The sequence below is a fragment of the Acinonyx jubatus genome, chromosome D3 (genome assembly GCF_027475565.1).
Source record: "Acinonyx jubatus isolate Ajub_Pintada_27869175 chromosome D3, VMU_Ajub_asm_v1.0, whole genome shotgun sequence".
Lineage (NCBI taxonomy): Eukaryota > Metazoa > Chordata > Mammalia > Carnivora > Felidae > Acinonyx > Acinonyx jubatus.
The window spans coordinates 40,145,871-40,170,486 of NC_069392.1; the positions used below are offsets into that span (position 1 = coordinate 40,145,871).

The window sequence follows — 24,616 nt, forward strand, 5'->3', positions numbered from 1 at the left end:
GCACAGTGTATATTTCCATTTATTTGTCTTGTCTTCAGTTTTTTCCATCTATGTCTTACACTTTTCAAGAGTACAGGTCTTTCACTTCTTTGGTTAAATTTTTTCCTAGGTATTTTATTCTTTTTGGTGCAATTGTAAATGGGATTGTTTTCTTAACTTCTCTTTCTGATAGCTCATTATTAGTGTATATAAATGAAATGGGTTAGATTTCTGTATGTTCATTTGGTATTGTGAGATTTTCCTGAATTATTTTTTTAGTTTTAATAGTTTTTCAGTGGAGCCTTATGGTTTTCTATAGATGATTATTATGTCATCTGCAAGTAGTGATAGTTCTACTTATTCTTTTTCAATTTGGATGCCTTTAATTTTTTTTTTTTCTTACCTAATTGATGTGGCTAGGATTTCCAGTACTATGCTGAATAAGTGGTGAGAATGGGTATCCTTGTCTTGCTCCTAATCTTGGAGGAAATGCTTTCAGCTCTTCACCACTCAGTATGATTTTAGCTGAGGGTTTATCACATATGGCCTTTATTATACTTGGTGTGTTCTTTCTGTATCCACTTTTTTAGGGTTTTTATCATAAATGGATGTTGTATATGTCAATGCTTTTTTTGCATCTATTGAGGTGATCATATTTTATCTTTAATTTTGTTAATGTGGTACATTATATTGTATTGGTATATTGTACCATTATATTGTGGTACATTATATTGGTAAATTCCACTGGGTCATTGTGTATGTTCCTTTTAACATGTTGATTTTGATTTACTAATATTTCGAAGAGGATTTTTGCATCTGTGTTTATTGGGGATATTGGCCTGTAATTTTCTTTTTTAGTGGTATCTTTGTCTGATTCTGGTATTGGGGTTCTGCTGGCCTTGTAAAATGAGTTTAGAAGAATTTCTTCCTCTTCAATTTTTTGGAATAATTTGAGAAGAATAGTTACTAATTCCTCTTTAAATGTTTAGTAGATATCATATATGAAGCAATCTGGTCTTGGACTTTTGTTTTCTGGGAATTTTTAAATTACTGATCCAATTTCATTACTTGTAATTGGTATATTCAGATGTTCTATTTCTCTGTGATTCAGTCTTGTAAGGTTGTGTGTTTCCAGGAACTTATGCATTTCTTCAGTGTTTTCCATTTTGTTGGCACATAATTCTTTTTAGTACTCTTCTGTGATACATAGTCTCCTACGTATTTCTGTGGTTTCAGTTGTAACTTCTCTTTCATTTTTGATTTTATTCATGTGAGCCCTTTCTTTTTTCTTGATGAGTCTGACTAGGGTTTTTCAATTTTAACTTTTTAAAGAACCAGATTTTAGTTTCATTGATTTCTTCCTCCTCCTCCTCCTCCTCCTCCTGCTCCTCTTCTTCTTCTTCTTCTTGTTCTTGTTCTTGTTCTTCTTCTTTTTTAGTTTCTATTTCAGTTATGCCACTATAATCTTTTTTTTTTTTTTTTTAATTTCCACTCTAAACATTGTTATTTCCTTTTTTCTACTAACTTTAGGCTTTGTTCTTATTTTTCTAGTTTAGGTTATATTGTTTATTTGGGATTTTTCTTCTTTCTTCTTTTTCTTTTTTCTGCTACAAGCTGCTTTATTGCCCCTTCTTTCTACATCTCATGTCAGCTGTTGCTCGTGGCCTGGGACCACCCTGAGTGTCACTACCCAGCAGGCCAACCATACAGACTATCCACAACTTCCCTTCCTTTCTGGAAAGCAAGAACCCTCATTTATGCCCCCACATGCCAGCTTCAAGAGGTCTGACACACAGCTGTCACAGTGTTCTTTTGGGAAAACACTTTATTCTCCCTAGCCTCAACTGAAAGCTCCTTTTCATTTTAGTACATGTTTACTCCAAATTACAGAATTCTCAGTTATCAATAAGTATAGTAATTTGGTTTCCTAATTATTAGACCTGTAAACTTAAAAATTCTTCTTTCCCAAACACCCAAGTACCCTACAGCCAAACCTCAGGGATTTTTCTTGTTTCCTTAGGTAGGTTTGTATCACTATGAACGTCTCTCTTAGAACTGCTTTTGCTGCAATTTTGGAAAGTTGCAAAAAGACGGAAAAGTGTTTCCATTTTCTTTTCCTTTCCTTTCCTTTCCTTTCCTTTCCTTTCCTTTCCTTTCCTTTCCTTTCCTTTCCTTTCCTTTCCTTTCCTTTCCCTTCCCTTCCCTTCCCTTCCCTTCCCTTCCCTTCCCTTCCCTTCCCTTCCCTTCCCTTCCCTTCCCTTCCCTTCTTTTCTTTTCTTTTCTATTTCTTTTTTTAATTTTGGAGAGAGAATGCAAGTGGGGGGGGGGGGCAGAGGGAGAGAAAGAGAATCTTAAGCAGACGGGCTCAATTCCATGACCCTGAGATCATGACCTGAGCTGAAATCAAGAGTTGGACACTTAACTAAGCCACCCAGGCACCCTGTGTGTTTCTATATTCATTTGTCTCAAAGTATTTTTTGATTTCCTCTTTGATTTCTTTGTTTACTCATTGGTTGTTCAGTAACAGTTTTTAGTCTCCACATGTTTATGGGTTTTTTTTAGTTTTCGTCTTATAAATGATTTCTAGTTTCATACTATTATGGTTGGAAAAGATGCTCCATGTCTTTTTAAACTTATTGAGACTTGTTTTGTGGCCTACCATATGACCTGTCCTAAAGAATGTTCCATGTGCCATTAAAAAAAAAATGTGCATTCTGCAGTTTTGGGGTGAATTGTGCTGTATATATTTATTACATCCATCTGGTGTAGTGTGTTGTTTAAGGGCAATATTTCCTTATTGATTTTCTATCTGGATGATGTATCCATTGATGTAAGTGGGGTATTGAAGTCCCCTATTATTATTGTATTAACGTCAATTTCTTCCTTTAGGTCTTTTTTTTTTTTAATTTTTTTTCAACGTTTTTATTTATTTTTGGGACAGAGAGAGACAGAGCATGAACGGGGGAGGGGCAGAGAGAGAGGGAGACACAGAATCGGAAACAGGCTCCAGGCTCGGAGCCATCAGCCCAGAGCCCGACGCGGGGCTCGAACTCACGGACCGCGAGATCGTGACCTGGCTGAAGTCGGACGCTTAACCGACTGTGCCACCCAGGCGCCCCCCTTTAGGTCTTTTAATACTTGCTTTAAGTATTTAGATGCTACTATGTTGGGCTCATAAATATTTGTAACTGTTGTATCATTTTCTTGGATTGGCTCCTTTGTCATTATGTAATGCTCTTCTTTATCTTTTGTTGTAAAGTTTATTTTGTCTGATATGCGTATTGGTACTTCAGCCTTCATTTTGTTTTTATTTGCATGGAGTACCTTTTTCCATCACTTTATGTTTTTAGTCTATATGTGACTTTAGATGTGAAGTGAGTTTCTTCCAGGCAGCATATAGATGGATCTTATTTTTTTTAGCCATTAAGCTTCCCTGTGTCTTTTGACTGGAACATTTTAGTCCATTTTATTTAAAGTAATTATTGATTGGTATGTACTTACTGACATCTTAATTGTTTTTTGGTTGTTTTTGTAGTTCTTCTGTGTTTCTTTGTCCTTCCTTTGGTCTCTTCCCTTGTGATTTTATGGTTTTCTTTAGAGTTGTGTTTGGGTTCTTTTGTCTTTATGTTTTGTATATCTGTTGTTTCTGTTTTTGACATCATATTTTACATCTTTTTAAATTTTGTATCCCTTAACTACTTATTGTAGCTATAGTTGAGTTTAAGTTTTTAAAAAATGTTTATTTTTGAGAGAAGGAGAGTATGTGTGCATACATGCGCATGTGCAAGTTGGGGAGGGGCAGAGAGAGAGGGAGAAAGACGATCTGAAGCAGGGTTTGCACTGACAGCAGAGAGCCCTATGCAGGGCTCAAACTCACGAACTGTGAGATCATGACCTGAGCCAAAATCAGATGCTTAATCGGATGCTTAATCGACTGAGCCACCCAGGTGCCCAAGTTTACTTTTTTTGTCTTTATCCTAATACTAGCTTTTTAATTGGTTCATCTACTGCTGCCTTTACTATAGTTTTTGCCTTTATGAGTGAGATTTTTTTCTTTCATATATTTCCCTATTTTTAGTCATGGTACTTTATTTTCTGCTTGAAGAAGATCTTTTAACATTTCTTGTAAGGCTGGTTTAGGATGAATTCCTTTAGTTTTTGCTTGTCTGGGAAACCCTTTATCTCTCTTTCAATTCTGAATGACAGCCTTGCTGGGTATTTTTGGTTGTAAGTTTTACCTTTTCAGCACTTTAAATATATCCTGGTACTCCCTCTGGCTTGCAAAGCTTGAAAAATGAGCTGATCAGGGTGCCTGGGTGGTTCATTTGGTTTAGTGTAGTGTCTGATTCTTGATTTTTGCTCAGGTCGTGATCCCAGGGCCATGGGATCTAGCCCTGCATCAGGCTCTGTACAGAGCATGGAGCCTGCTCGAGATTCTCTCTTTCTCTCAGTCCCTCTCCCCAGCTTGTGTGTGTGCTCTCTCTCTCTTTCGCTCTCTAAAGTAAAAATGAGCTGATCATCTTATGTAGTTTTCCTCATTTATTACTATTGGTTTTTTTATTGCTGCTTTCAACATTCTCTCATTAACTTTTGCTATTTTATTATTTATAATATGTCTTGTTGGAGCTCTTTGGGCCCATTTTATTAGGGGCTCTTTATGCTTTCTGCATTTGGTATGTATTTCCTTTCCCAAGTTAGGAAAGTTTTCAGGCATTATTTCTTCAAATTTTCTGGCAGTTTTCCTCTCTCTTTTCCTTCTGGGACCCATATAATGAGAATGTTTTATGCTTGTTGTTCCAGAGGGCCCTTAAAACTATCCTCCTTAAAAAAATCTTCTTTGTTGTTCTCACTGTATAATTTCAACTGTTCTCTCTTCCAGATTGCTGATTCATCTTTCTCTCTTATGTAATTTGCTTTTGGTTCTTTTTAGTGTATTTTTCATTTCAGTTATTCCTCAGCTCTGATTGGTTCTTTTTTAATATTTTCTTTCTCTTTGTTGAAGTTCCCACTGTGTTCTTCCATTTTTCTCCTGTATTTGGTGAGCATCTTTATGACCATTACTTTGAACTCTTTATCAGGTAAATTACTTATCTTCTTTTCTTTAGGTTTTTCTTTTTTTCTGGTGTTTGGAATGTATTTCTCTGTCTCATTTTGTTTGACTTTCTGTGTGTGTTTGTATGAATTAGCTAAAAGAGCTAACTTTCTTGGTATTGAAGGAGTGGCCTTGTGTAGGACTGCCTGCTGTGTAGGCAGTGTGCCTGATGACTTTGGCAGGCTGGCTAGAGCTGGAGTGGGCATGGCTTGGAGGTCCTGGGACATGTGCTGTGGCTACCTCTGTGGAAATGGTGGGGCTGGAGTGGGTGTAGGCTGGGTATGTCCTATGTGGATGTGCTATGCTGGGCTGCCTTTGTGGAATGGCTGGATTTGGCATAGGCCCATTGGGTTCTGGAGGGTGTTATGTCAGGGCTGACTTGGCAGGATGGCTGGAGCTAGGGCTGACATGGCTAGGGACCTGTGTACTGTGTGGGGGCTGTCTTTGAGGGATAGCTGGAGCTGGTGTGGGCCAGAGGTCTAGAGTGTGCTGGGGTGGCCCTAGCAAGTTGGTAGAGTACCTGGACCCTGGTCTTATTTATGGTATGAAGGTGGATGTAGAATGTAAAAATGCCTCTTAACCCCAGTGAGAGTTCCAGTGGTTGTGAGTAAATGTATTTCCTTCATTTACAGTCTATTTGCCTTTTAAACTGCTATGCCTGAGAGCAGGTGAGTCAGTGTGCTGGCCTCTCATCAATACCCTTCTCTCCTCTAGGTCACCTAGTCAGGAGTGGGGTTCCTGTTTTATCCATATTTCTCCTACTTTTTCCTATTGGTCCCTTTACCATTTGTTGTGTATAAGCTGTGTAATCAGCCCTGTCTTCTTCCAGAGGAATTGTCTCTATATAGGCCTAGATTTAGCATGTGGGAGGAGGTGAGTTCAGAGTCTTATGTTGCCATGTTGGACCCTCTTAGCAAATTTTAATGCTTTCAGTCTGTTCTGTATTTTAGTTACAAGGGTGAGTGATCTCTTTTTTCTTTTGTTATTATATTATAAACATTAGATTGTGTGCTCTTTGAGAGAAGGGTGCTAATATAAGTTTTTAAAAACTGAGATAAAATTAACCATTTTCTCCACTTTAAAGTGTACAGTTTAGTGGTTTAATTCATTTACAGTGTTGTCCAACTATTACCTTATATTATTCTGGAATATTTCCATCACTCCCAAAAGAATCCTTGTTCTTCTCAGTTCCCCTTTTTGCCCATATACTGGCAGCCATTAATCTTCCTTCTGTCTCTATGAACCTACCTTTTGGGACATTACATGTAAATGAAATCATATAACATGTGGCCTTTGTGTCTGGCTTGCTTCATTTGATATTTGTTTTCATGTTTCATCCATGTTTTAGCATATATCAGTATTTCATTCTTTTTAATGGCTGCACAATATTCCATTGAATGGATATATCTATACATCCATATATATCCATATATATTGAGGTAGATATATGTATATGTGTGTATATATATATATATATATATATATATACACACACACACACACACACACACACACACACACCTTAGTATATTATAGGTTCAGCAGTTGGTGATGTTTGCATGATTTCCAGCTTTTGGCTGTAATGGTGCTATAAGCATTTGTATATAAGCTTTTCCATGAACACGTGTATTAAAGAATTTGGCCTTGCCCAAACAGAAGTTTGACCTTTGTCTTCAGCTTCTGGGAGGTAATCTATATTATACCTGATAGGATTATTTTTATTTTAGTGTGCTTGAGTTGGGGGGTGGGGAAGTTGGGAGACTGGTTACATAAACAGTTTTAGGGTAGGGACTGTCTACACTAGAGACAGTCTGGTGTCATTTAAGGTAGGAGCTTTGAGTCCCAATGGTATTAGTTGACCTGGAGACTGAGTTCAACCACCTGGGCAGTTAGTCACTCTGTCATGCGTATGTAATGCATCTCCAGTTAAAACTCTGGACACTGAAGCTGGGGTGAACTTCCCTGGTTATTAATACTCTGTGTGCATTATCACACATTGATGCCAGGAGGGTAATGCATTCTGACTTCATGGGAAAGGACCATTGGAGGCTTTGTGTTTGGAAGCGCCCCCCCCACTCCCCCAACCCCGCTCTGCTCTGAATTTCTTCCTTTGCCTGATTTTAATCTGTAATAAAGCATAATAACCTTTACATGAAAAACTGTAGTAAATCGTTTTCTATAACAAATTGTAATCATGATTATAATAGCTTTCAGTAAGTTCTATGAGTCATTTTGACAAATTATTGAACTTCAGAGTGGTTTTAGAAACTGCCCAAACTAGTTAGTTGTAGAAGAGAGGCAGTCTTAAGGCCTGTTCCTTCAGGTATTGTAGTTGACTAATTCCAGGCAACATGTTTTCAATTATCTTGGGTATTTACCTAGGAATAGAGTTGCTGCATCATATGGTGATTCTACCTTTAGCTCGTGAGGAACCACTGAACTATTTTTCTTTTCTTTTCTTTTTTTAATGTTTATTGATTTTTGAGAGAGACAGAGACAGAATGTGAGTGGGTTAGGGGCAGAGAGAGAGGGAGACACAGAATCAGAAGCAGGCTCCAGCTCTGAGTTGTCAGCACAGAGCCCAACGCAGGGCTCGAACTCATGAGCCGTGAGATCATCACCTGAGCCGAAGTCAGGCACTCAACCGACTGAGCCACCCAGGCGCCCCTGAACTATTTTTCACATTGTATGTGTCATTTTCCATTTTCCATTCCTACCAGCAGTGTATGAGGGTTCCAGTTTCTCTACATTCTTAGTGACCCTTATTTTCTGTTTTTATTGTTGATGTTTGTTTTAAATTATAGCCATCCTGATGGCCATAAAGTGATGTCTTGTGGTTTTGATTTGCATTTCTCTAATGACTAATGATATTGAGCATCTTTTCATGTCCTTATTGATCATCTGTATATATTCTTTGGAGAATTGACTGTTCAGATCCTTTGCACATTTTAAAGTTATTTGTCTTTTGTTGATTTCTAAGAGTTTTTTATATATGCTGGATTCTAGGCCCTTACCTTGTATGATTGGTAAGTATTTTCTCCTATTTGCCGTGTTGCCTTTTCACTTAATTTCTACTGTTTTCAAAGCACAAAGTTTTACATTTTGTGGAAGTCAAACTTAACCTTTGTTGCTTGTGCATTTGGTATTGTGTTTAAGAAACCATTGCCTTTAGGGCACCTGGGTGGCTCAGTCGTTAAGCATTTGACTCATAGTTCATAAGTTTGAGTCCCACATCGAGCCCTGCTTCAGGTGAGCTTGTGCCCTGCTTGGTGAGAGCACGAGCCCTGCTTTGGGTAAAACACGAGCTCTGGGTGAGCCCCACTTCTCTATTTCTTTCTCTGCCCCTCACTCACTTGTGCCTGCTCTCTCTCTCAAAAAAAAAAAAAAAAAAAAAAAGAAACCATTGCCTTAATCACGGTCACAATGATGTACACCTCTTTTTCTAAGAGTTACAGCTCTCATATTTAGGGCTTTGACCCATTTTGAGTTTAATTTTATGTATGAAATCAGATAAAATCACAATTTTATTCTTTTGCATTTGGATATCCAGTTGTCCCAGCATCATTTGTTGAAAAGACTGTTCCCAATTGCTTCTCATTATTAGAGTTAAGTGTTAAATTGAAAAGAATCAAAGAGTCCAATTTTATGATATTCTTTGGTAATGTATTCCAGTTTTCTCTAAGAATTACTTTAAAAATTTTTTTTTTTTAATGTTTGTTCATTTTTGAGAGACAGAGAGGGACAGAGTGCGAGCAGGAGAGGGGCAGAGAGAGAGGGAGACACAGAATCCAAAGTAGGCTCTAGGCTCTGAGCTATCAGCACAGAGCCCGACACGGGGCTGACCCTACAAACTGTGAGATCATGACCTGAGCTGAAGTCAGATGCTCTAAGAATTACTTTTTAAAATATTCAGTTTAGGGACATCTGGGTCGCACAGTTGGTTAAGCGGCTGACTTCGGCTCAGGTCATGATCTCGCAGTCTGTGAGTCTAGTCCCACATCTGGAGCCTGCTTCAGTTTCTGTGTCTCCCTCTCTCTCTGCCCCTCCTCAGCTTGCACTCTGTCTCTGTCTCATTCAAAAATAAATAAATGTTAACATTTAAAAAAAATATTCAGTCTAAATTTCATTTGCTTTTTACTTTAATGAAAATTGATAGTTTTTTAGGTTATTCTTAACCTTTTTAGAAGTTTTAGAAAAGTAAAACTTTAAAAAAGTAAACTTTAAAAAAGTAAACAAGTCCTGCATTTTTGGGGGCAGCTTTTATAAATCAGAAAAATAGACTTATTCCTTTTATAATATTTTGTAATGGTTTTACACAGCATATTTTGACATTTTTTTGTTTTTTTTCTCCCATTTAGCTTATAGGTGTGTCTTTATGATCTTTTTGTAAGGTTTATTGTATTGCTTCTTTCTCTTAACTTTTGATTTAAAAAATTCCAAATTTTGAGAAAATTTGAAAGAATAGTATATGAATGTCAAATTACCTTTCTTCTAGATTCATCAGTTATTAATATTGTACCACATTTGTGTGTATTTTCTCTCTCTCCATCTGTCTGCTTTTTTATCTGATGTTGCAGACATCATGCTTTCACCCACAAATTCTTTTGCATGTGTCTCCTAAAAACAAGTATATTCTCCTACATAACTATAATACCAGTATTACTCCCAATAAAGTTTAATATTGTCAAATATAATAGTATCAAATATACATTAAATACTAATATATATATATATTTTTATCTCTTCTCAAACTATTATTTATGGCTATATTTTTCTTTTTGGTTTTCAGATTTAAGCTCTAATCGAGGATCATACGTTATGTTTGGTCTTTATTTTTTTTTATTCCTTTACTGCACAACCATCTCCTGGCTTTTTTTTTTTTTTTTCAGGTTATTGACTCTTTTTTAAGATCCCATGCCACTTTTCTGTAGATTTCCTACCATTTGGATTTGTCTGATTATTTTTTCATTATTAGATTCAGGTTAAACAAACATTTTTTGCCTAGAATACTACCTTGGTGATAAAGATGCATATTTTAGAATTTGTTGAATAACTTCTAGGAGAATAACACTAATAAATGGAATATTTCATTCTCCACTACCCCTGGCAAATAAACCCAATTAAATAAAATTAAGACAGTCAAAGAATCTGTAGTTATTGGGAACATCAGACTTCAAATTTTTGACTTGATGTTTTTCACACTGTGGCAAACTTAGTTTTTAATTAAAAAAAATTTTTTTTTAACATTTATTTATTTTTGAGATATAGCAGCAGAGCATGAGCAGGGGATGGGGAGAGAGAGACACACACACACACAGAATCCGAAGGAGGCTCCAGGCTCTGAGCTGTTTGTTAGCGCAGAGCCCGATGCGGGGCCTGAACTCATGAACTGTGAGACCATGACCTGAGCCGAAGTCGGATGCTCAACTGACTGAGCCACCCAAGAGCCCCAAGCTTTTAATTTTTTAAATTAATTAAAAAAATTTTTTTTTGAAAGAGCAAGGGGCAGAGAGAAAGAATTCCAGGAGGGGTAGAGGGAGAGTGAGAGAGAGAGAGAGACAGAGAGGGAGAGAGAGAGAGAGGGAGAAGTGGGGCTCACCCAAAGCGGGGCTCAAGCTCACAAACTGTGTGTGAGATCATGATCTGAGCCAAAGTCAGATGCTTAATGACTGGGCCAACCAGGCTCCCCTTAGTTTTTTTTTTTAAATTATCACTTTGATTATATGAAATGCTAGCCTACTGAAGAGCACTGGTCTGGATGGCAGAAAACTTGGGTGCAGGAGATCTGAATTATTTTACTTATTTGTTTAAGAAAATACTTATTGATCACTTCCTTATATCATACAGTTGCTGTGTATGAGAGTTGGATTCCAATATTGATTGCATTTGGCCTTTAGGATGTCATTTACTTTTTCTAGAACAGGTATAATAGTAGAAGCCTATTATAGTCCATTGAGGAATAACATAGAAGAAAGTAGAAAGACTAAATGCATACCAGTCCTTAGGTTAGATGTAGACATTAGAAGACTGAATTGAGGGAATTTCTTGTCTTTTTTCTCTTCCACTACCTCCTTCCCCTCTTTTCTTCCTTTAATATTGAGGCTGATGGTAAGGAACTACTAGTGAGGTTGAAATACAAAGGAGAGGAATAATTAGCATTATAAGATAGTAGAAAATGGGAATAAGAGAACACAGCTGGACTGATAAGCTTTAAATAGGTGAAGCCATACCATTTCATTTAAGAGGAAATGTATAGAAATAAGTGAAGGTATATAAGAAGAGAGGGTTAGGAAATTGAAGGAGTCTGTTGGCTTTTATTTTTACTGATAATATGAGTTAACTTCATCTGCTAATAGTGAATTTGGGCAAGAGATTTGAAAAGAGTTGAGGGTTTGTAGTTGACCAAGAATAAATAAAAGAATTGATGGGTAGTTTTAGTAGTTTTGAGAGCCTCAGAATGGGTTTAATTGAGCCAATTCTTCACTTCTGCGTTTTTCACCATCAGATTTTCCCCATATGAAGAAGTAGAAGTGAATTGTGTGGAAGTTGATTTGAAGATTGGAGGTTTGAAGGAGCTGTGGGGTGAAGGATAAAGAGGGGATGGGAATTTAGGGTGCTAATGAGAGGACAGTGAAATGATTGATGATTGCTAGTCTGTGGAGAAGAGGAGCATGTGGTCAGGAAGAAATGATAGACTCAGTAAAAGTAGAGGGATGGGTCATGGGATGCTTTGGTAAGGTTAAAGAATAGGTAAGAGATAGGTATTTACTGCCAGAGATTGGTGTTTAGTTTGAGATGGAATTAAGTATGAGTGATGCCAAGGTCCAGGTTGGGGTCACTGGGAATGGAATATTAAGATGAATGTAATTGTATTTGTTTACGGGAAGATTAGGCAAGGTGTGCACATTATATAAATTGTGTCTTGAAATTGCCCAGGATAATGGCAAGATTTGTGTTGGTAAGGGAGAAGGTTCTTAGAGCTTAAGGCTTCATCGGTTATGGGGAGTGCGGAAGAAATGGGTTTGATAGAACATTACAGTCTAGCATAGCTAGATGGCATGTCCCTCAAGGAGAAGTGGATTTTATGCAGATGGAGGAGTATAGCCTAGAAGCAGCAATAAGAGAGCTAGGAGAATATTGACCCTTCTCTCTTTCTGGTGTGTATTGAGTGTTAGAGAAAGGGCCACATTCTTTAAATTGGATATTATAGAGCAAGTAGTTTTAGCAAGAGAAATCAAAGTTTGTACTGTTAATGATTCAGAGGTTCAAGACTATATAGAATATTTAAAAAATGAAAGTATGAAGGTTTCAGAGAGCCCAGTAGAATTGATTGGGAATAAAAAAGAAGCAGGATGATAGACTGAGGGTTGGTGGTTTCAAGACTCACTGTGATAGGGTCCCTGTATATTGTAGGATTAGGAAAAACAAGCAATAATGTTTGTTTAATTTTGAATGGGAGAAAAGCATATTAGTGAAATTACTGAAATGTAATACAGTTAAAAATGATAAATATAGCCTGGCAATTTTTCACTGTTGAAAATGAAAATGGGTTAATTCCAATTTGCATGTAATAGTATGTCCACTGGGTGTCACTGTGGCCTCATATTTAGTTATATAAATAAACTGCTATAAGAGCTCTGTGTTTGTGGAGTCAGTATTATATGGGTCTTTTCTCTGCTTATTCTTCCTTTTTGCAGTGAATTTTGCTAATATTTTTTTTCTGTTTATTTGTAGGTACAGTTATTTATCACCACTGCAAATAAAGGAGATACTTATCCCTAAACTGGCTGCTCCAAACTGCCTTGTTATTACTTGGGTGACCAATAGACAGAAGCACCTGCGTTTTGTAAAGGAAGAACTTTATCCTTCTTGGTCTGTTGAGGTAGTCGCTGAATGGCACTGGGTAAAAGTAAGTTCAGAAATTAACTTGTTATTATATAGCGTGCCATGTAAGTCACATAACTTACACATAAATGTAGCATGTAATTTTTAATGCTTAGCATGTTACTGCTCTACTCCTTTAACACGGTCTAATTAAAACTTTTACTTTGATACTTTTTTTTTTTTTTTTTTTTTTACTAAATACTTTTATTTTCTTATTCTCGGAGGCTTTTTGCTTATTTGTTCTGTGTCTTTTTATAGTAGAGTCCCAACGTGCTGGCCTTAGGAAGTCACTCAGGGAGATATCAGGATGACATTTTAAAAAGCTCTGATGTCTGTGGTTTAAAATCAACAAACAAAAACTTTGGAAAATCTGTTTAGCACTAAACATAGAAATAGTCTTACCCTTCATTTTCTTCCTCTTTTCACATCCACAATTTCAGTCACCGTTTGCAACTTCTTTCCTTCTTTTTTTTTTCTTTTTCTTTTTTCTTTTGTTGCTGGGGATGGGAGAGAGAATACCCAAGTAACTCAGCATGGAAGAGGTGGAAAGAACCAAGAACCTTACATACTTTGAATTTTAACATAGGTCCTCAGTGCCTATGTGCTGCTATGCCTATTTTTGAAAGAAATGATTCCAACTCTTGGATTGGTTGACTGGTCTTTAATATCTCCGCTTGCTATAAAAATAAAAAAATACAGAAAAATAAGGCATCAGTTCAGAGTCCGTTGGACATCTTTTTAAAGATTATTGTCTACTTAGATGAATCCTGCAAAAGCACTCCTATATTTTAAAAAGATAAGCCAACTTGTCAATTGAATGTTTAATATTTATATAGCTGATATATTCATTTTAGACAGGAGAGTTCTATGTTTATGTTCTTCCTATGTATTTTGTAGTCTACTGGTATATCTTCTTTTATTTTTTAAAGTTTATTTATTTATTTTGAGAGAGAGAGAGAGCATGAGTAGGAGAGGGGCAGAGAGGGAGAAAGAGAATCCCAAGCAGGCTCTGTGCTGTCAGTGCAGAGCCTGACATGGGGCTTGATCCCACGAACCGTGAGATCATGACCTGAGCCAAGATCAAGAGTTGGGACCCTTGACCAACTGAGCCACTAAAGGCTCTTCTGGTATATCTTCTAAAAGCTGTGTATATTGTTTATTTGCACCTATTTTAATGGACTTGGAAAAAAACATTAATAGTTGTATCTGTGCTTTCATGTTGTACCCTGGGCTAAGCTTTGGTTGATTTGGTTGATGTGGACATTGACAGGAATATAAAACCCATTCTACCTTGTACATTATTACAGGTTTTTTATTGTCAGAAACTGGGGCCAAAGTCAGGGAAAAGGTACCTTCTGAAATCAAAACCAATAAAATGTTAGCACATAAAAGCTAAGATTATTTATTTGTAGTGGTAATCAGTTCTGAGAGATGATATGATAAGCCTAGAGTTTAAGACAAAAATGCAGTAAGTGATATGAAACACTATTAGGTAACTATATGTACTGTTATAACAGAAGGAGTAATTTGCATGGAATATAGAAGATATCCAAAGAATAAGAACTTGTCTGTATTTGTACAGAACTATGTGAAAGAGATCTATCTCTTATGGGTCCTAGAGGTGATAAAAGGACTTTACCGATTTGGCTTTTTAGGTATCTTGATGTTGAGTAAAGTGTTCCATAGATAATAGATATGAATATTCTGATAGTGAAAATATGTATTTCAATGGTTAATAAATTGATATTGTTATTATAAATAGTGTTTTCAGTTTGATTAGCTTAAGTGAGTCTTTGAGAGTATAATAACGCCAGGTGAAATGGTAAAATTGAATTTCTGGATTTATAATGCCAAGGGATTAGACTAAGTATTGTCTATTTTATCAATCCCTGAGTTGTTTTATTACTAATTCTCGCTCTGACAATGTTTATGACACTATTTTCTATGAAGGAATATACTTTATTGTAATCTACTTATTTATATTATCAGTAATCAGTAAATGTTATTTGAGTGAATAAATGAATTAATGATGACATGGCTTCCAGGAATAAATTTTAATGAAAAGTAGATTTTTATGTGTAAAGTGATATTTAAAATATTTTAGTCCCTTATAGTTGCTCTGTCTAATGTGATAGTTACTAACCATATGTGGCTCTTCAGCACGTGAATTACGGCTGTTCAAAATTGAATTGATGCTAAGTGTAAAATGTACATTGGATTTCAAAGGCAGTATGAAAGAAAAAATGTGATATACCTCAGTAACTTTTTGAATTGATTACATATTAAAATAATATTTTGGATATGTGAAATTAAGCTAAATATATAATTAAAATTATTTTTACCACATGCTTCCAACTTTTTTTTTAATGTTTATTTATTTTGAGAGAGTGTGTGCATGTGCGCACTAGGGAGGGGCAGAAAGAGAGGGAGGGAGAGAGAATCTCAAGCACGCTCAGCGCTGTCAGTTCAGAGCTGAAGTGGGGCTTGAACTCATGAACCATGAGATCATGACCTGAGCTGAAATCAAAAGCCGGACACAACCGATTGAGCCACCTAGGCGCCCCAACTTCTCACGTTTTTAATGTTGCTGGTAGAAAATTTAAATTACAAATGCAGTTTGTATTTGTGGTTTACATTATATTTTTATTAACACTAGCCTAGAGGTTTAATAATTTTTTTTCTTTGGTGGAAATTGTATAGTGATAGATAAAAAGCCAGATTCTTTCCTGGGTATTTACAGATGTATGGTTTAATTTTGTTTTGTTTTTTTGACTCCTCCTATCAGATCACCAATTCAGGAGAGTTTGTGTTCCCATTAGATTCTCCACACAAAAAGCCTTATGAAGGTCTTGTACTGGGGAGAGTTCGAGAAAAAACTGCTGTACCATTAAGGTAGGAAAGATGATTTTTCAAAACTGTATAAATGTATACAATTATACATTTTATAAAATTAACGGCATAATGATCATTGATTTTCCTTAAATTTTTACATTTTTGAAAATCTGAAAAAGGCCCAGACCAGAAAAGTATGGATGGTATGGCACATGAAATTTTATATTATCCTTTGTTTTATATAGTGTGTAACTGCCATTATTGAAGAAAAGGAAATTATCACTAATGTCTCAATACTTACATTGTTGATTTTGATTATTTTTTCTATTCTTGAATTTATTTTTAAATTCAGATAGTATTTGAAAAGTAAAAAAAAAATCAAGGCAACTGTGGCTTATATATGAAAAATTGTCCTTTAAAGTATAATTTACATTGTTGTTTTGTTTTAATTAGGAATGCAGATGTAAAAGTGCTTCCTATTCCAGATCACAAGTTAATTGTCAGTGTGCCCTGTACTCTTCACTCACATAAGCCACCGCTTGCTGGTATGTTTTTATAAAATAGAATTGTTATGACTTCTGTCAAATTGAGAAAAGGATAAATTTAGTATTTGGTGTAGACATTTGGAAATTAAATCAGATGTTTATTTTTATTAGTTCTCTAAAATTTTATAGAAGAATTTATGAATAGTGTTTTTTGTTTTTATTTTGCTGCAAAAGCTTTATTGTTTTCATTTGGTCCATGACTTGAGAGGGGGCTCCATGATGGTTAAAGAGCTGCCTAGTGGCTGCAGGGAGAAGTGCAGGCAGAAGCTCTGACATCAGGGGGTGTGGAGGGGTCCCTCAAAGGCTGCTGGGCTCCAGAGGCTCCTAATTGTGCTTGAGGGTGAGCCTTTCAAAGAGATACTTGGCCTCGCCCAGCCCAGCTGGTGGCCATCCAGCCTGTGGAGGTTAGTTAGGTGGTTACCCAACTTCTTGATGAATTTTACCTCCTCATGTGGAAGTGGCTCTCTGGGAAGTTACAGAGATGGGGATTTGTGTACACAGAGCCCAGAGCATGCATATCTAGAAGGGCCTGGTTCAGGTTCTTCTTCAGGGCCATGACAACTTCCATGGCAATGAGGGCTTTGCCTCACTCATCCTGGGAGGGTTTCTTCATGCTTTAGCAGATGGCACAGCTGCTGCACTGGTTTTGCATCTTCCAAGAGATGCTTGGCCAACTTGTGGAAGAAGTGCCCAGGCCCTCCAAAGTCATATTGTCACAGTCAAAATAGAAGCCCTGAGAGGTAGGTGTAGGAGGCCCACAGATCCAGGTTGATCAGGTGGTTGACACCTCAGTAGAATAATTCTGACAAATCTGGGAGCTCATTGTTGGTCAGCAATAAGGAGCTAACCACAAAAAATGGTGTTGGCTGGTCCTAGAGGTTGTGCCTGGTAAGAAGGTTGGAAAGCAGTTAGAAGATGGTCAGAGACTGGTTCCATCTAAAGACTGTTGAATAAGATTATGAACTGTTGATGCGCCGCATAGGTTCATTTTATTTCACCTCTGCTTTTCCCCTTAATACCATTTATTTAGGTTCCCCTTGGTTGTTACTGCCCCACTGTCCTTGATAGACTGATGGGGCATCTGAGGACTGTAGTTCTACTAGTGGCTTTATTTTACTATGAGGGCTCTGTCCCTAGCTTGTTCTGAAATCAGGTGCTTAGAATAGCAGTCAGAGACATGGTTAGAATCCCCTTGATACTTGGTAGAGACTCAGTTTTATGTTGAGGTAGTGTTGCTATTCTGAACCTCCGGAAAGGTAATTGCTGCAGGCTATGGTTCTTACTAGTCTTAATGCGTTGGTGTAATGTTCATCATTCAGCGAAACTAAGCACCAAGGAATAGTGGAAAGGTTTGGATTTGGAGATTGACTAACATGAGTTTGAATCCTGACTCTGCTACTATATGTTACTCTAACATGTTCTACCTGAAAGTCCTCATTTAAAGAGAGACTAATGGTATTTAATCTTTTAGAGTTGTGAGGATTGATTATAATGTATTTGAAATTCTGTAGCATATAGTGGAAGGTTAGTGTATGCTAAATTTTTCAAGTGATAGTTTAAAAAAATAGAATTGTAAGTTCATGAGAGACACCAAATTTGATATGAGTTATCTATTAAAAATTTTCTTTAGGAATATCTACTGTATTGATTTTGTGATCCTCACTTAAAAAACCGAAAACTTTCAAGATGCTGCTCAGGAAAACTATAAGGTTCCCAACCTATCATATTATTTTGTAGAATATGGGATAGAGCTAGAATACATAGGAAAGTGAATATAAATTCCCAAGGTAATTTATATTGATAACACTTAGAATTTCTTTTATCTTAAATTGCTTATACAGAAGAGTCTTGTAGTGTTGTAGTGTTGCTTAATTTGAAAAATATTCAGATGTTTACCTGATGATCCATTCTTTGACTTAGACAAATGCTGAATGAGTAATTGTCTTTAAGCCGTGTACTATCGTAGACTCTTTAATGCATTAAATATGTGACTTAAATGAAAAGTGAGATTGTACTGTTCTTTGAGAAGAAAATAATGGTTGGCACCAGTTATATTTGATGGAGGAAATCTAATTTGTATTCTTTTCATTTGAATTTTATCAGTTAAGTATCAAAGAATAATTTAGTGTTTTTCTTAGGGATTTTTTTTTTTTTAGTTTTTATTTATTTAAGTAATCTCTACACCCAGAATGGGGCTCGAACTTATGACCCTGAGATCAAGAGTTGCATGCTCCTCCTACTGAGCCAGCCAGGCGCCCCAGGGCTTATGTTTTTACTTTTAAAAATCTAAATGCTAAGACCTAAACTTTCATGCCAAAATTATAGTTAAAATATTCATCAATTCCTTTTACATAGAATAAAATAATGTTTAAATATTAGTGTTAAGAAGCAAGGTTTTAAAATAGTAAGTAAAAATTAGTCTTTTATTAATGCTAATAAAAATTAGTCTTATAGCCTGTGTATGAAGTGTAGTTCTGCCATATTCCCAGTAGAGAGCAGCACAAACATATTTTTAGGATTTGGAACATTTTGAAAAGAAAGATTTTGGGGGGGAAAATCTACATGACTTGATATATGTAATCCTTATGTTTTAGTTAGGTAGTGGTAGACAAGAAGTATTTGTAATTCTGTATTTTTGAATTCATGTTACTATGTCTAGCAAGTGCACGTACAGAAGTACAGAGCCATACAAACTAAAGCCACCAAAAAACAACTTTCAGATTTCTGACTGTAATTTACTCTGAAATCATAACTCTGGGATTTGGGATACTACATGTCCTATATATATGCTTAGAACTTACATGTAAAGGTTCTTAAACTGTTCTGTGCAAATTTGTAAAATGAAATGTTCTTTTATTTCTAGAAACACTAAGATTTTTAAAAATTTTTAATTGATTTCTACTGCTAACTATAAAAAATGTTTTAAAAGATACATATATAAGTCATAAATAGCTATAACTTATCACATAACCTTATAAATGTTTATTAAATTTAAAGATTTAAGGTGGGAAAATTATGAAAGTATTTGAATCAAAATTGGTTTTCATATTTTAACTTAGAGGAATCTCTACTCCCTTTTACTACTTTATTCACTAACAGTTTCTGTCTGAAGAGTAAAACACAGTTTGATGAGGTTTTGTGCACAGGTGTTCGAGCTGCTTCTCCCTCCCCACCCCCCGCCCTGCCCCTTTGCTCCTAGAGCAAAAGAGGAATGACTGGCTATGTACGGATTATTTCCTGTTCTGTGGTTAGTAGCATGTTTTACTAATGTCCAATGTTATGTAATTATCTTAAGTATGTGTATATATCATATTCATACTTAAATTTATACATTGGAATTTACTTTTTAAAAATAGAGATATAATTGACATATAATATTAATTTCAGATATACAACACAATGGCTCGTGTATGTATATATTGAGAAATAGTCACTGATCACAAGTCTAGTTAACATCCATTACCACACACAGTTATAAAATATTTTTCCTTGTGGTTAGAACTTCTAAGATCTCAAGTTTACTTTTAAATTGATACTTAAGATTAGAAAAGAAAACATTTTCATTAATTTGCTCTCATTTCTTTTGCTTTGTTTTGAAATGTGGTTAACATTTTAAAAACATTGCTCCTTGATTTTCTAGTTTTCTCAACCAGAAAAAAAAAACACATGCAGAAATGTGTTACCTTGGGAAAGTAGGAAGTAGTAAATGGGTTTAGGTTTTATGTACTGTATTTGTCAACTCCAAGTACATGGCCATCGTTTTCTGCTAGCTTGTGTGCTCTTAGAAAACATGGATAACTGTTTCCTTTGTTAAATTCCATAGCACTAATTATAGTGAGTGCTCAGAATAGTAAACAATTTTGACTGTCTGACTCCAGTTTAGACTCCAGATTAAGGGTCTAAAATAGAGTTGCTAACATCTTTGTGCCTAAAAACTGAAAAACTGAACAAATAAGCAAAAACAAAATCTTCCTTCACTATAACCTTAGATGACAGTAAAAGTGAATTGAGGTTGGTAAGGCATTGAATTCATGAGGAAAAAATAGAAATGTGATATAGGTTTATTGTCCTCTAAGACTCTGGGGAAATTTTCTTTCAGGCTTAATAACATTTAGTTATAATTATACACTTAAAAAAGAACTAGAAGTCTCATGTTGGCATCTCCTAAAAACTATCAAAGCCCAAATTTGAGTTCAGTTGGGTTATAGACAATGAATACTTCATAAATTCCTTGATTTTTGGTGAATAATACCAATGCTTTTAAACAAATAAACCGTTATTTTGCTGTGAGAGCAACTGGAGAACATTATGAAACATGTTTTTAAATATATTTTCTTTCTTTCTTTAAAAAATTTTTTAATATAATTTATTGTCAAATTGGTTTCCATACAACACCCAGTGTTCATCCCAAGTGCCTTCCTCAATGCCCATCACCCACTTTCACCTCTCCTCCACCCCGATCAACTCTCAGTTTGTTCTCACTATTTAAGAGTCTCTTATGGTTTGCCTCCCTCCCTCTCTGTAACTTTAAATACATTTTCTTTTAAATTTTACCTATATCAAGTACTCCTAAGGAATACTTATCATTCCTAAAAGGAATTTGATAGATTTCTTCTAAGCTCAATCTTGTATAGCAGTTAAGAACTATATTTAGAAAATACTCTTCTGGTGACTTTTCATCCCTCAATTATTATTTTCATACCCAGTTCCTGTAATGTTAATATAGCTAACCAGAACATGATCAAGGTTAAATTGATTTAAATATTGTCATCCAAATGAACATGTACTTTAAAAAAAGGCTTCTATGGTATATTCTTTCTGTCACTGTATATCATAGTATTTAGTCACCATATATATGATGTACTTTTTTTCTCAAAAATAAAGTTTTCAGTAGTTATTAATACATATATACATTAAATAAAACATACTTATCTGTGGAAATAGTATGGTGAAATTTTAGGTAAAAAGGGTCTATAATTTGGAAATGAGGGAATGTACTATATCCAGTTATAGCTAAGAGGATATTGTTATATTTGTTAGTTATGTGTTCTCAATATTTTTATTGATGCCTAATTTTTCATTTACTGCTCTTTTGCTAGTATATATGCTTGCAGACACTTATATTTTTATCTCAGTTTTTTAAGTGAATTGTTTTTGTATTGTTCCTATACACTTATTTTTCATGCATGGATTACATTTATTAAAAAATTAAGTTAGTACTCAAGAGATGTGTCAGTATTGGAAAATTGAAAAGTCACCTGTGTGGGTGTTAAAATCCTTATTTCTCATCTACAAATGAAACCTGATAAATTAGGACTTCTCAAAGTTCTGATGGTATTATCCCCAATCTCAGGAGTGCTCATTTCAAATGATTTCTAACTATAAATAGTAAAGCCTGTGATGAAATCCTTGAAATTAATTAGCTATCCTCCTCCCCACCCCTTTTTTAAAAGGAAACATCCCTGTTCTTTGCTTTTAACTGCTAAAAGGAAATTGATTCCTATCTTAATAATAATTTTTATGTTTTTTTTCTCTTTTTTGGACAGAGGTTCTAAAAGACTATGTCAAGCCAGATGGGGAATGTTTGGAATTGTTTGCTCGAAATTTACAGCCGGGTTGGACTAGTTGGGGCAATGAAGTTCTCAAATTTCAACACATGGATTATTTTGTTGCTCTGGAGTCTAGAAGCTGACTGTGGTCTTAAAGTTGTGATTTTCTTCAGTTTTTCCCCACCCCTTCTTCCTTCATTCTAACTGATTGTTCCTTTTCTTACCAACCAGTATGCTTAGAAATGTAAACAGGACTTGGTTTTTCTGCAAAAGACCATAAGTGACTAGTCTTTATGTAATTTTGAGATGAATTTACTTCAGTTGCATTAGTATTCCCCATTATTCCAGATTCACTGTAAATAAAAAGGCAAGCAGTTAGAAAAATGACAAGACTTTGTTATTGAAAAAGTTCAGAAAGCATGCACTGTGGACCAGAGGTCATAATTCTGCCCATGGATATGTTTTGTTTGGCCCTATGGTGTTGTAAAAAAAATTTAAACCACCATTCTAAAAAATGAGGGAATTTCACATAAAGTCTAGATTTCTGCTTTTCTTTAAACATCAGAAGCTCTGGCTGCACTGTGGTCTGTATTCTTTCCTGGCATCAGTAAGTGGGAACCACTGGTAGCAGCTCACTTGGGAAGGGACCTGTGTTTTGCAGTTTACTATAGTTAACACTTGCTCCGTGCTACTCACTTGTGTTGTCTACTTGGCCCCTGTGCAACCTAAACTTATGACCTTCGGTATACTGTTACATTCTGGAAAAAATACTGAAAGACCTACCAAGTCATCATTGTGTTGTGTTTATGAAACATTTTAGAGGGTTTTAAATTGCATTCAAGGTCACTTTTCAAGTGCTTCATAGTTTTGCTTTGTTTTCTAGAAGAATATTTAAGAAATATTTCTTATAAAAATGTCAGAAAATAAACAGTGCTTATGATTTAAAAGATATTTATATTATTTACAGATTTTCCACAAATATTTCTTTACTAAGTAAAATATTTTTACTGAAATGATTCTTTGAAAGGCATGCTGATTTATTATGTATAATCTTTTTTCAAATTGAGATATAATTTCACATAAAATTCTCCAGTTTTTAGTATAGCGTTCGATGGGTTTAGAAAATATATATACAGTTGTCTATCTACCACCATAGTCATAATATAGAACATTTTCTTCACCTCCAAAACTCATGTGTCCAATTACAGTCATTCCCTTCCTCCCACCCCTGGCCCTTGGTAAACAATGATTTGTTTTCTACCATTAGTTTTGCTTTTTTAGAATTTCATGTAAACAGAATCATAGAACACGTAATCTTTTGTGTCTGGCTTCTTTCCCTTAGCATTTTGACAAAAGTATTTATACAATTTACAGCTTTTTTATAAATATTTATCTGCTAAGTAAAATGTTAGATTGAAATGATTATATGACAAAATTAATTCATTTACTGATTTTGCCAAAGAGAAGTGTTATTTTTGAAGTTTGTTCATTCTTTGAGTGTGTGAATATGGTAATATAGGCTTAACTTTGTATTTATAGGTATACTCTAACTTGTTACAGAAATGGAAAAAGGTATTAAATTCGAAGCAAACCTCTCCAAACCTCATCTGAAACTCTTTCCAGCTTCTTGTAGTATTTATAGATTTTATATAGTTTGTGGAAACATTTTATCCTCACCAAGTTTTTGGACTTTTATTTTTGCATCACAAATCCTGATACTTGAGAGAAAAAGAGAATTTTTATTCACTGAGTCTGGTATTCAAAACACAGAAGTTTGGTTTTTTGTTTTTTTTGTTTTTTTAAGAAACAGTGGTTCTAGTCTTACCTCTGCTCCTAAGGTGTACAAACTCTGGGCCTTGTTTGTAATTCCTGTTTAAGTGTTGGGCTCTTTTTTGAACAAAGGATGATTCTGGAAAACGGAACAGTCATATGCCATGTGGGAACAAAAAGGCCAGACTAAGATTAACCTTTGACTTCATTACCAGAGTTTAGCCAACTGACCTAATGAACTTTATTATCAAATTTATTTAATAAGATAATAAGATATTTTCATTCAGTTGTTATGAGGATTAAATGAGTTGATACACGTAAGGCACTTAGAACTGGACTTGGAATATTTTAAGTGATCAATAAATGTTTGAACTGCTTGCATATTTTTCAGTTTCAGGTCAAAAAGGTTTTCTCTCACAATCTATCACAATCTATCACAATCTCTACTCAAATTCAGGAGATTCACCTGAATACTCTCCATAGAGTTTTTCTGTCTGAACATCATATTTTCTTGATCTTTTTCTTGAGATCAGATTTCCTAGCTTGTACCTGGTTTCTTACATGAGGAAGATTTGAAATCCATCATTCCCATTGTGGTCCTGCCTAAAAACAAGTAACTAAAAACAAATTAAAACAAAGGCCATATTTAGTGTTGGGCTTCAGCTCTTGATTGTGTACTGCCATGCTGACTCTGAACTTCATAGTTACTCTGCATTGTTCTTTGATGACTTCCATAGGTGGTTAATTGGTGGCCTTTCTGATGTTTTTTCTACATTCAGAGACTTTAGGCTCATGTCATGTTAATTTTGGTTCAAAATAGATCTCTTACACTTTGCTAGATGATCTGTTACCCTTTATAGGAACTTGGTTTTTATGTGCAACCGCTGTGCAACAAACTGAATGTTTGTACCCTTCCAAAATTCATATGTTGAAACCCTAACCCTCAAGTGATGGTACTTAGGGGT

General features: G+C 35.3%; 1 protein-coding gene across 3 annotated transcripts in view; it reads left to right on the forward strand.

Annotated features, from left to right (window-relative positions):
• Positions 1–23,913, forward strand: part of METTL4 (methyltransferase 4, N6-adenosine) — a 52,039-nt gene extending 28,126 nt beyond the window's left edge. For all 3 annotated transcript variants that reach the window (XM_027068603.2, XM_015084268.3, XM_053206149.1), the window contains exons 6-9: positions 12,806–12,980; positions 15,741–15,847; positions 16,241–16,332; positions 21,879–23,913. In XM_027068603.2, coding sequence (XP_026924404.2) covers positions 12,806–12,980; positions 15,741–15,847; positions 16,241–16,332; positions 21,879–22,024 — 520 coding nt within the window. In that variant the 3' untranslated portion in view covers positions 22,025–23,913. The remainder of the gene's footprint in view (positions 1–12,805; positions 12,981–15,740; positions 15,848–16,240; positions 16,333–21,878) is intronic.
• The last annotated feature ends 703 nt before the right edge of the window (positions 23,914–24,616 follow it).